General features: G+C 43.6%; 1 protein-coding gene across 1 annotated transcript in view; it reads right to left on the bottom strand.

The window, feature by feature from the left end:
- Nucleotides 1–12,916, bottom strand: part of OLFML2B (olfactomedin like 2B) — a 244,089-nt gene that overhangs the window by 50,069 nt on the left and 181,104 nt on the right. Inside the window, exon 5 of the mRNA XM_083156672.1 lies at nt 9,001–9,217. Coding sequence (XP_083012798.1) covers nt 9,001–9,217 — 217 coding nt within the window. The remainder of the gene's footprint in view (nt 1–9,000; nt 9,218–12,916) is intronic.

A 12,916-nucleotide genomic window follows, 5' to 3' on the forward strand; every position in this document is an offset into this window, starting at 1 on the left:
CCCCTAGATGAATTCCCTGAGGGGTGTAGTTTGCAAAATGGGGTCACTTGTGGGGGGGTTCCACTGTATTGGTGCTTTGGGGGTCTTGCTAATGCGACATAGCACCCACCATCATTCCACCAGAATTTGTGCTGCAAAATCCAAATATCACTCCTTCCCTTCTGAGTCCTGCCACTTTTTGGTCACACATGAGGCATTGCCGTACTCGGGAGAAATTGGGGCACATTTTGGGGTGCTTTGTCTCCTTCATTCCTTCTGAAAATGAAAAATTTTGAGCCAGAACTGCATTTTTGTGTAAAAAAATGTAATTTTTCATTTTCACTGCCCACTTGTATCAAAATTGGTGAAACCCCTGGGGGTTTGAAATGTACACAATACCCCTAGATCAATTCCCTGAGGGGTGTAGTTTGCAAAATGGGGTGACTTGTGGGGGGGGTTCCACTGTATTGGTGCAACATAGCACCCACCATTCATTCCACCAAAATCTGTGCTGCAAAATCCAAAAATCACTCCTTCCCTTCTGAGTCCTGCCATGCACCCAACTGGTATTTTTTGGTCACATGTGAGGCATTGCCGTACTCGGGAGAAATTGGGGCACAGATTTTGGGGTGCTTTTTCTCCTTCATACCTTCTGAAAATGAAAAATTTTGAGCCAGAACTGCATTTTTGTGTAAAAAAATGTAATTTTTCATTTTCACTGCCCACTTGTATCAAAATTGGTGAAACCCCTGGGGGTTTGAAATGTACACTATACCCCTAGATCAATTCCCTGAGGGGTGTAGTTTGCAAAATGGGGTGACTTGTGGGAGGGTTCCACTGTATTGGTGCAACATAGCACCCACCATTCATTCCACCAAAATCTGTGCTGCAAAATCCAAAAATCACTCCTTCCCTTCTGAGTCCTGCCATGCACCCAACTGGTATTTTTTGGTCACATGTGAGGCATTGCCGTACTCGGGAGAAATTGGGGCACAGATTTTGGGGTGCTTTTTCTCCTTCATACCTTCTGAAAATGAAAAATTTTGAGCCAGAACTGCATTTTTGTGTAAAAAAATGTAATTTTTCATTTTCACTGCCCACTTGTATCAAAATTGGTGAAACCCCTGGGGGTTTGAAATGTACACTATACCCCTAGATGAATTCCCTGAGGGGTGTAGTTTGCAAAATGGGGTCACTTGTGGGGGGGTTCCACTGTATTGGTGCTTGGGAGGTCTTGCTAATGCGACATAGCACCCACCAAAATTCCACCAGAATCTGAGCTGCAAAATCCAAAAATCACTCCTTCCCTTCTGAGTCCTGCCATGCACCCAACTGGTATTTTTTGGTCACATGTGAGGCATTGCCGTACTCGGGAGAAATTGGGGCACAGATTTTGGGGTGCTTTTTCTCCTTCATACCTTCTGAAAATGAAAAATTTTGAGCCAGAACTGCATTTTTGTGTAAAAAAATGTAATTTTTCATTTTCACTGCCCAGTTGTATCAAAATTGGTGAAACCCCTGGGGGTTTGAAATGTACACTATACCCCTAGATGAATTCCCTGAGGGGTGTAGTTTGCAAAATGGGGTCACTTGTGGGGGGGTTCCACTGTATTGGTGCTTGGGGGGGTCTTGCTAATGCGACATAGCACCCACCAAAATTCCACCAGAATCTGAGCTGCAAAATCCAAAAATCACTCCTTCCCTTCTGAGTCCTGCCATGCACCCAACTGGTATTTTTTGGTCACATGTGAGGCATTGCCGTACTCGGGAGAAATTGGGGCACATATTTTGGCATGCTTTTTCTCCTTCATACCTTCTGAAAATGAAAGATTTTGAGCCAGAACTGCATTTTTGTGTAAAAAAATGTAATTTTTCATTTTCACTGCCCACTTGTATCAAAATTGGTGAAACCCCTGGGGGTTTGAAATGTACACTATACCCCTAGATCAATTCCCTGAGGGGTGTAGTTTGCAAAATGGGGTGACTTGTGGGGGGGTTCCACTGTATTGGTGCAACATAGCACCCACCATTCATTCCACCAAAATCTGTGCTGCAAAATCCAAAAATCACTCCTTCCCTTCTGAGTCCTGCCATGCACCCAACTGGTATTTTTTGGTCACATGTGAGGCATTGCCGTACTCGGGAGAAATTGGGGCACAGATTTTGGGGTGCTTTTTCTCCTTCATACCTTCTGAAAATGAAAAATTTTGAGCCAGAACTGCATTTTTGTGTAAAAAAATGTAATTTTTCATTTTCACTGCCCACTTGTATCAAAATTGGTGAAACCCCTGGGGGTTTGAAATGTACACTATACCCCTAGATGAATTCCCTGAGGGGTGTAGTTTGCAAAATGGGGTCACTTGTGGGGGGGTTCCACTGTATTGGTGCTTGGGGGGTCTTGCTAATGCGACATAGCACCCACCAAAATTCCACCAGAATCTGAGCTGCAAAATCCAAAAATCACTCCTTCCCTTCTGAGTCCTGCCATGCACCCAACTGGTATTTTTTGGTCACATGTGAGGCATTGCCGTACTCGGGAGAAATTGGGGCACAGATTTTGGGGTGCTTTTTCTCCTTCATACCTTCTGAAAATGAAAAATTTTGAGCCAGAACTGCATTTTTGTGTAAAAAAATGTAATTTTTCATTTTCACTGCCCACTTGTATCAAAATTGGTGAAACCCCTGGGGGTTTGAAATGTACACTATACCCCTAGATGAATTCCCTGAGGGGTGTAGTTTGCAAAATGGGGTCACTTGTGGGGGGGTTCCACTGTATTGGTGCTTGGGGGGTCTTGCTAATGCGACATAGCACCCACCAAAATTCCACCAGAATCTGAGCTGCAAAATCCAAAAATCACTCCTTCCCTTCTGAGTCCTGCCATGCACCCAACTGGTATTTTTTGGTCACATGTGAGGCATTGCCGTACTCGGGAGAAATTGGGGCACATATTTTGGGGTGCTTTTTCTCCTTCATACCTTCTGAAAATGAAAAATTTTGAGCCAGAACTGCATTTTTGTGTAAAAAAATGTAATTTTTCATTTTCACTGCCCACTTGTATCAAAATTGGTGAAACCCCTGGGGGTTTGAAATGTACACTATACCCCTAGATGAATTCCCTGAGGGGTGTACTTTGCAAAATGGGGTGACTTGTGGGGGGGTTCCACTGTATTGGTGCAACATAGCACCCACCATTCATTCCACCAAAATCTGTGCTGCAAAATCCAAAAATCACTCCTTCCCTTCTGAGTCCTGCCATGCACCCAACTGGTATTTTTTGGTCACATGTGAGGCATTGCCGTACTCGGGAGAAATTGGGGCACAGATTTTGGGGTGCTTTTTCTCCTTCATACCTTCTGAAAATGAAAAATTTTGAGCCAGAACTGCATTTTTGTGTAAAAAAATGTAATTTTTCATTTTCACTGCCCAGTTGTATCAAAATTTGTGAAACCCCTGGGGGTTTGAAATGTACACTATACCCCTAGATGAATTCCCTGAGGGGTGTAGTTTGCAAAATGGGGTCACTTGTGGGGGGGTTCCACTGTATTGGTGCTTGGGGGGTCTTGCTAATGCGACATAGCACCCACCAAAATTTCACCAGAATCTGAGCTGCAAAATCCAAAAATCACTCCTTCCCTTCTGAGTCCTGCCATGCACCCAACTGGTATTTTTTGGTCACATGTGAGGCATTGCCGTACTCGGGAGAAATTGGGGCACATATTTTGGGGTGCTTTTTCTCCTTCATACCTTCTGAAAATGAAAAATTTTGAGCCAGAACTGCATTTTTGTGTAAAAAAATGTAATTTTTCATTTTCACTGCCCACTTGTATCAAAATTGGTGAAACCCCTGGGGGTTTGAAATGTACACTATACCCCTAGATGAATTCCCTGAGGGGTGTAGTTTGCAAAATGGGGTCACTTGTGGGGGGGTTCCTAACTTTTAGCATCTTATGGTGCCTAGAAACCTACATGGTGCCTAAAAAATAATCTCATAAAAAGGAGGCTCCAAAATCAAGTAGGTGCTCCTTCTATTATGAAGCCTGTGGTTTGGTCAACGTGCACACTAGGGCCACATATAGGATATTTATGAAAACAAAAGAATTGGGGGAATCAATTTTTAGTCACATTTCTCTAGTAAAATGTACTGTGTTCCTTAGAAAAATGTATTAAAATTGCAAATCTGCAAAAAAAATGAAATTTTGAAATTTCACCTACACTTTGTTTTAATTCCTGTGAAACACCTAAAGGGTTAACAAACTTCCAAAATGCTGTTTTGAATACTGTGAGGGGTGCAGTTTTTGAAATGGTATCATTTATGGGGGTGTCTCACATACAAGTCCCTCAAAGTCACATCAGAACTGAACTGGTCCCTAAAAAAATCAGTGTTTGAAATTTTCTTGAAAATTTGAGAATTTGCTATTCATATTGTAAGCCTCCTAGTCCCTAAAAAAAATTAAAAGGAAGTTGAAATAATGATGTCAACATAAAGTAGACATATGGTCTATGTTAGTTATTAACTATTTTGAGTGGTATGATTATTTGTCTCACAAGCAGAAAATTTAACATTTTGCAAATTGCTAAATTTTCCATTTTTTTACGACATTTTGGTATTTTTCACAAAAAAACACAGACTGTATCGACCCAAATTTACCACTAATTTGAAGTACAATGTGTCACGAAAAAACAATCTCAAAATCACTGGGATAAGTAAAAGCAAAAAAAAGTTATCCCCACTTAAGTGAGACATGTCAGATTTGAAAAAAAGGGCTCTGTCAGGAACGCAAAAACTGGCTCTGTCAGGAAGGGGTTAAAAAAAAAGTGCAAACCTGATCCCTGAACTGGAGAGTCACCAGTGTATAAACTTATAGGCGTCTCTCCCCGGCCTCTGAGGGGATCCTGGTGAAGTCAATTACTGGGACTCCTGTTACCTAAGCAGGGCTGCACTCAGCCCTGATTGGTTGTAGCCATGTGCATGAAGACAGCTTACATCCAATCAGGTGGGGAACTCCCCTGGAGCTCAGCTCTGATTAGGTAAAAGCAGTCCAAGGGACTGACATTGAATTTTACTACATTTGGACCCAAGTGTATTGCGAGCCATTAGATGACGCCTGACTGAGCAATTCAAAGGGTGCGCCATCTGGCTGTGCACAGCCGCCAGTGCTGATATTACGGTTATGCTTTTTCATAATTCTGACAGGCTGGGAATTAGTAGATAATGATAATGTACAGTAGCAGCTGAACTGGTTGCGTCATCTAACATTGATGGAAGAACAAGCTTCTGCATAATCCCATATCAAAGTAATAGTTGTCAAGTTACTGAGTATGTCTGGCAAAACTTCACTGCAAGGGCCAGCAGTGAAACTGTACATGAGGACACAGTGCCTAAAGTAGTCCTGGAGAGGTGTGGAACTCATTTACCCCACCGCCAGGAGGTAGCACCCAAGAGTACCAGGGAGAAGCTGGCGACCACCGTGACTGTAATGCGCGATGGGGTCAAATAGCCAATAGCAAGCTGACGGACACTGCGGGAATAGCAAGGGCACAATGAGTCAGGAGCCTTCCAGGAAGTGCACGGCACAGAAGACTTTTTGCACTGACACTGAGCTACCTAGGCAGATCCCCTATATGCATAAAGGGCGGCTGCCATTGGCTGTCACAGCGAAACAGGTGAGAATACCTGACCTGGCCCACTCCCCAATATGCCCTCAAGCAAGATGGCGGTGCTGGTCTCCCGGCATCTATAGCCTTAGAGCGGGAACACGCTGCAGATTCCCATGCTGCCCTCCAACACTGCCGAAACTCTGCCTGTCGCCTCACCTGACATGGAGGCCGACACACGCCAGCCAGCGGCGGACACAGGCTGGTGAGTACAGTACCCGCCGTGTACCACCACGGCGGCGTGTGACACCAACACCATCCCCAGCAGCCTATAACCTCTCTTTGTCCTTCCAGCAAACTATCATCTCCCCAAATGTCCCTCCAGAAACCTCTCACCTTCCCTGTGTCACTCCAGCAGCCCTTTAACTCCCTATGGGCCAGATGTATTAAGCTCAAAAAGTGATAAAATGGAGAGTGATAAACCACCAGCCAATCAGCTCCTACCTGTCATGTCACATGCTGAATTTGAAAAATGACAGGTAGGAGCTGATTGGATGGTGGTTAATCACTCTCCATTTTATCACTTTTCAAGGCTTAGTACATCTCACCTCCAGTGTTCAACTCCCTCCACAGTCTCTAACCTCCCTGTGTTCCACTCCTAAACCGGTCTCTCAATTCCTCCTGTGTCCCACGCCATATAGCACCTCTCACCTCCTTCCATCATCCTCCCGCTATACTGTGTCCTACCTCCTCCAGCTACCTTGCACCATCCAGTGTCACACTCCCTCAAGCTTCCTTTCACAACTTCTGCTGTCTACTGCGCACAGTGTGCCTACTCCTGTTGATGGCTCCTCACTACAGAGGTGTGACATCATGACTTCACGTATGCTGTGCCGCAGTATGGGCTCTCTAGCTAGCAGTCAGTGTTTCAGAGGCAGACCTAGTTCTAGTTACAAATACAGGTGACAGATTATAGATCCGTCCCATTCTGGACCACTTTATTTTCTGCAATGATGCAGCCACTTGCTACAACATGCCATGAAAACTGGTTTGCAGATTGTTAATAACAAAAATTCTGCATAAAAATTTAAATACTGCCATTGTACTAAAATCAGTAACTGCGATACAATATATAAAAAATGCAAGTGACCATCATTACAGAGCATTATAGTGACTGCCAAATAATACGTAGTGCACAACCCATTAGAGAAATATGATAAATTGCTTACTGAAGAGCCCCAAGCTCAACCACCCTGCTTCCTGTTGGCTGAAAATTATCCTGCAGCACAAGTAATTATGGCTATATGCCACACATATGGAACATCTGAATTTACTGATTTTTGTTTATAGCCTAATAGATCTGCATTCAAAATCAGCAAATCCAGGTGGAAATCGGAGCACCAGGGTGGCAAATTTCATAGTATTTATCGGAAGCTCCAGGGTGTTGCAACAGAAAGAGAACACAAATCCATCCTGGTAGAATTTCAACAATAATCCAAGTTAGGGTGCCTGCATCGTTAACGATATTAGGCATAAACACTATAAGACATTAGCATCAATATCGCTCAGAAGCCACTTTATCAGCGAAATTGAGGCCAATGTCTTCTAGTGTGTATGGGCCTTTAAACGTATAAACAGAGATCAAATGTCTGACTCTACAGTACCAGGTTCTCCAAGTCCCTGCATGTGTGTGTGTGTGTGTGTGTGTGTGGTCTTGCTTGAACTTGCTGTTTCACAACACAACCCAATGTTAAATGTTTTTTCTACTTTTACAACAAAATTATCAGCCCGGCATCCACCACCCAGGGATGCCAGGATCAGCCCTGGAAGGTTTAAGCCTGGGGGGACCCCATTCTTGGGGGGGTCCCTATTCCCCAAGGTACACCGTTCTAGACTGATCAGTCAGGGTATTCATGTGATGGTCGGTGGACCTTGCGTAAAATGTGTCTTCCAGCTGTGGAATGTCACCACTAGCTGTTGGAGCAAAAATACGGGGGACCACCAGTCTTTTTGGTCACCCATATTTTTGAACCCAGGACCGGTCCACGAACCCGGTGCTGGTTTCCTAAATATGGGGGGACCCCATCACTTCCCACCCCCCATGTTTGGGAAACCAGGACTGGCTGGTTATGCTTGGGGGGGAACCCCACACTGTTTTTATTTTATTTTCACTTTTAGACACTTTTTTGGACAGAACCATGCACAGATCTCTCTGATCTATGCATGGTTCTGTCAAACTCCCCAGGCTAGACCTGGTCTATTTGGTAATGTTTAGGGTACAATTTAATACCACTATACCACTACAATACCACTATAATAAAAATCACACTATTAAATGTGCGATTTTTATGTTTTCTATGAGAAAACATCTAAATGTGATTTGTAATGTGCGTTTTTTTATCATGGCAAAATGTTTCAATTTTACTGCAATTCACACACTACTACATGTGTGATTTTTGGAAAATGTGTGATTTTGGCCGTTTTTTGTAATTTCAGCTGTATGTTTTCTCTATTTTCTTTATCTGTGGCATACGGTTTTCAATATTTGTAAAAAAAAATTAATGAATGTTGCAGTTTCCTTAATTACATTATACTCTTGAAAAATGTATTCCAAGCATCCATTTCTCATTCATTAAAATATTTTTATTGCTTGTACTTTTCAGCTCTAATTATAGACTATGGTTTTTGAGCAAGGTGAATTGAGTGTCAAGCTAATTTGGAAACAATAGTTATTTTTTCGGAACTGTTGGCCTAATTCATGTTTGTATGCAATAGCCGATGTTTACGCGATGGTGTGACTATAAGCAGTCTGCGCATGTTCTGCAATCCAAAGCCACTGTACTTTCACTCACAGTGAGAATTTCATGGAAAAGTTATTGACAGGAGTGACTGGAGTTTTTAGGGAACAGTTTACAGGCAGTGCCTTAAAAAACACAGTTACCCTTAACATTGATGTTCCTCATTTTTGAATTTAGGCTGCAAATGTGTATTCAGTTGCAAATGAGTGTGAGATGGCTCTGATGGGCGTATCTTCTCATTTCTGTGCGGCATCTTCACTTGATAACTTTAGCAGCTCTGTAGCCTAGAAAATCCCAATTGCATTGGCGTGCAATCATGAATTAGGCTCTTTGTACTTTATTCAAAATGAGATGAGAACAAATATTGGTACTTATGTATTATCTGGGCTCCCATGTTAAATGCACCCCATTTTTTCATACCCCTACTATCCAACTATGCATGGAGTTGATTTTATATAGTGTGGCGAGCGCAGCGAGCCACCGTGCCCGAAGCGTGGCGAGCGCAGCGAGCCCCGTGAGGGGATGCGGTCTCATAAGAAAAACGGGAGCCCAGATATTACATAAGTACCCAAATATTTATGTGGCAAATAAGGTTACATTCATGTGATCAATTAATGTTTCACTCACGCTGTTCATCCAAGTCGCTGTCATCTTCAGTAACTTTGGCCTTGTAAAATGTGACCCCACGGATGATGGGCTTTGGGGCAGGCTTCGGCCTACCTGTAGCTTGAATTTGTCTTTGAGAGAGAGGTCTCCTTTGTACTTGTTGTGGTGGTGCGGGATGTGGTTTTGGACTTATAAACTTTTCTTGTTCGTCTTTAAGAGACCTTTCTTCATACTTATCCTTGGTAAAAAAAATAATAATATTGAATTTACTATGCAAATAAATAAAACATTAGAATGCATTCCAATTTTTGATCAAACAACTACAGGGAACCATGGATAATATAAAAACACAGTAATAGGTAAGCGAAAAATAAACATTATATAAAGATGTATTTAGTAGAAAGTTAAACGTGAAAGCAATTTAGCTTTTTCCCTTTTGGTAAGTAGCAAAGACAACATTTACTTTTAAACTACTACCATCTGATTCCTGCAATACAGATGTATCGGGTCTCATCATTGCCGCCAGGCCGCCATGGCGGAGGTTCTGGCGCATCAATATTCTCCTGGCGCTGGCGTCCGCCAAGGGGCGTGGAAGCACGCCATGTAATACAATCTGCCACCACTGGGTGGCTAATGCTCCATCAAGCTACAGTCGGAGTGATGTGCCAGTGGTATCCAGCTATTCACCGTAAAGAGCGCGCTTACAGTATGGGACGCTCGTGCACAATGAGCCGCTCGTAGGAAATGAGACGCTCGTGGCCGTAGGAGTGAGCAAAAGGGCTACAATACCTTCATGTTCACGTAGCCGATGCTGAATATTTTGAACTGTTGGTACTGTGCATACAGTAATGTGTATGCAGCTGAAGGCAACCGCCTCCTCCCCTTCCAGACTTGACCTACAGTACACAAAAGTACAATACATTATATTACAGCGCTAATCCATGTAAGGACCGTCTCAGACGCTGCCGGGATTCGGGTTTCGCTGCTAGGGCTGCGGATGCCCCTGATTGTATCAGCACTCCACAGCCTGTACATATCGATGTGCTGCGTAGGTTAGTGGTTAGCTGCGCGGTTCTTCATGCTTGGAGACCTGGGTTCGATTACAGTGACATCCTTTTTTTTTTTTTCCTTCTATTCCAATATTTTGAAGAGTGATATTTAATAAAACCAGACCATTAAATGTAAAAGTGTTAACAAAACTAGACAAATAAAACAGTTAATGTTTTAGTACTGCAATTACAGTAGCTCCACCTGTGGATCATGGTGCACCTGGCTGGTTTGCACGCAGTACACCTATGGCTTTGTTGAACCTTCTTTGACTCACCTTAAAATGCTCCTTGATAAAGGTCCATTGCTTTACGGACCGAAACGTCGGAGTATGGTGATGTTTTTTGAATACAACTCTTCTGACATGTTGAAGAAATAAACTTGACAAATACTTTTATCAAAATTTGACTTTATTTTGATAAAGTGGCGAGTGCCTGCGTCTCTACATTAGAGAAAATCCCTATAAATTGGAGTACGGAGCAAACTCTGCACCCCTTCACAGGACACCCCACCATTGACATTAATTTCCCTAAATGAGAGTGCAGTCTACACCCACAGAAATATATTTGGACACTTTGAGCACCCGCTCTGGCGTTCTTGACCTGTCACCCACGTGATTTGCAATCTGGCAGTTATCTGGTGTAGTACTGGACACCTTGCCGAAACTTCTGACCAACTATCACTTCTGTATTTTGAATACTGGACATAGAACTCTCTGGAGTATACTCCCCTGATAATCCTACACCACCCGGATATTCACAAGCGTTGGAGCCTTTCCTGCGATGGCCACAGGTGGGATTGGTTTCCTAGATGAACTGCTATTGTCTCAAGCCGAACAAGGCATCGTCTCATTAACTGACGACGACGCCGAGAAGGTTCTATTTGACCATCTTGAATTTGACGCCCTCCCTACCAAATCCCCAACTGATTTATATCTACGGCTGCTCAAATTAAAAAAGCGAGAGACAGACCTGGCATTACACGGGCACTTTCTCTCTGACTACCATCGTAAAAAATACATCCCGAGTGGTTTCAGTATAGCCAATATCCCCACCATTGGCCGCAATAACCCCACTTTTTGCAGCCGATGGTGTGGAGTACTCAACAAATGCTCCTTCGACTTTATGCTCCTAGTGGTCGAGGAGGTAGGCACAGAGCTAAAAAAAAGTCAAATCTGACATAGACACATTCGGTATTGCTCATTTGGCAGCTATCAAGAGCGATAAGAGCTGCAACCTCATCGAGAAACTTTGGGTCCAGGTTGAGGATTATAAGCGAGAGCTTGTGTCATTTAAGTGCAATAAATTGGCTACGGTGACAACCGATTATCAAAATCATAACGTAAACCACTGGCTCTCAGGGGATCAGGGTACACGCCGTCCACAAGTCCCCTATAGAAATAGGAGACAACCACAAAGAAACCCCTACCGCATAAACACCGGCTCATCCACCTCAGCTTCGGACACTGAACAGTCTGGTACCCATTCAGATTTTTTAGAGTCTGGCCCAAATGCACCCCGTGGCAGGAACAGTTGACCGGCAAGAGGAAGAGGCAGAGGCCACATCCCCGCCGAGGAAATCCTGGGCAAAAGAATACGCAGACAGGTGAAGTTCCGATCTTCAATTTGTCTGATATGGTCCTAACTGCCCCGATGGTCTCCCTCCTTACCAAAGGCCTGTCTTTTGTCCCAACCTGTACTTTCGATCCCTTTGAGACAACAGTTGACCTATATAAATTTGGTAGGAAGCTAAGATTACAAGAGCATTACGGCACCAAACCAGTGGCCATGACGGTCATACCCAAGTCTAAATTCAAGTCCCCGTCATCTTTTGACCCGATTTCTTCGAATCCTACAATTAGGACCTTCACCAGAATGGTTGAACACGACATTCAGAAAGCCCAACAGAAACCATTATATAACAACTTGTCAGCTGGCGAACGTGCGGCACTTGCGACTCTTAAGCGTAATAAAGAAATAGTCATTCGGCCGGCTGATAAAGGGGGTGCGGTCGTTATCCAGAATTGGGTACAGTACAATGAAGAAATCCTCCGCCAACTCTCAGATGCACAGACATATAAACAGGTCCCACAGAATCCCGTTCCTGGCTTCAAGCGCCATGTAGATGCACTGCTTGGCATGGGATTGTTGCACCATTGGATTACGCAAGATAACTATAGCTTCCTCACAGTACCTTTCCCAGTCTGCCCCATCATTTATACACTCCCAAAAATACACAAATTGGACACTAATCCCCCAGGCAGACCCATTATTTCTGCCCGCAACTCCTTACTCCAACCACTGGCTATGTTTGTAACCCCTGGTTACATCTGGGCACACGTATGTCCGTGACTCAAGTGACTTTATTACACAGCTGAAAAGCATAAACCTGAGTGAACAACCCCTCTTGGCGACAATGGATGTAAGTTCATTATATACCGTCATAACTCACGACGACAGCCTCAGGGTCCTACGGAAAAAACTAGATACTCGCATCGAACTGAGTCCCCCAACAGACTTTCTGGTTGACCTGGCAACTATGATCCTCCAATGCAATCATTTCATGTACCAACAGTGTTACTACATTCAAATTGCAGGGACTGCGATGGGGTCCAATTTGGCCCCATCGTATGCCTGTCTTTACATGCAAGAGTATGAAGACCAATTCACATTGCCTAAGTTCAGCCAAAAGATTCAGATCTTCAAACGCTACATTGACGACATCTTCCTGGTTTGGCAAGGTTCCAAGGATAAAATTGTAGAGATGATCGCTCTCCTCAATGGTATGGACCATCCCATCCGATTTACTTATACAATCGATGCGACTTCCATCAGCTTCTTGGACATTTGCGTGAGCATGGACAATGACCAATTTCAAACGAGTCTATACC

The sequence above is a fragment of the Crinia signifera genome, chromosome 8, assembly GCF_055691185.1.
Source record: "Crinia signifera chromosome 8, ASM5569118v1, whole genome shotgun sequence".
Lineage (NCBI taxonomy): Eukaryota > Metazoa > Chordata > Amphibia > Anura > Myobatrachidae > Crinia > Crinia signifera.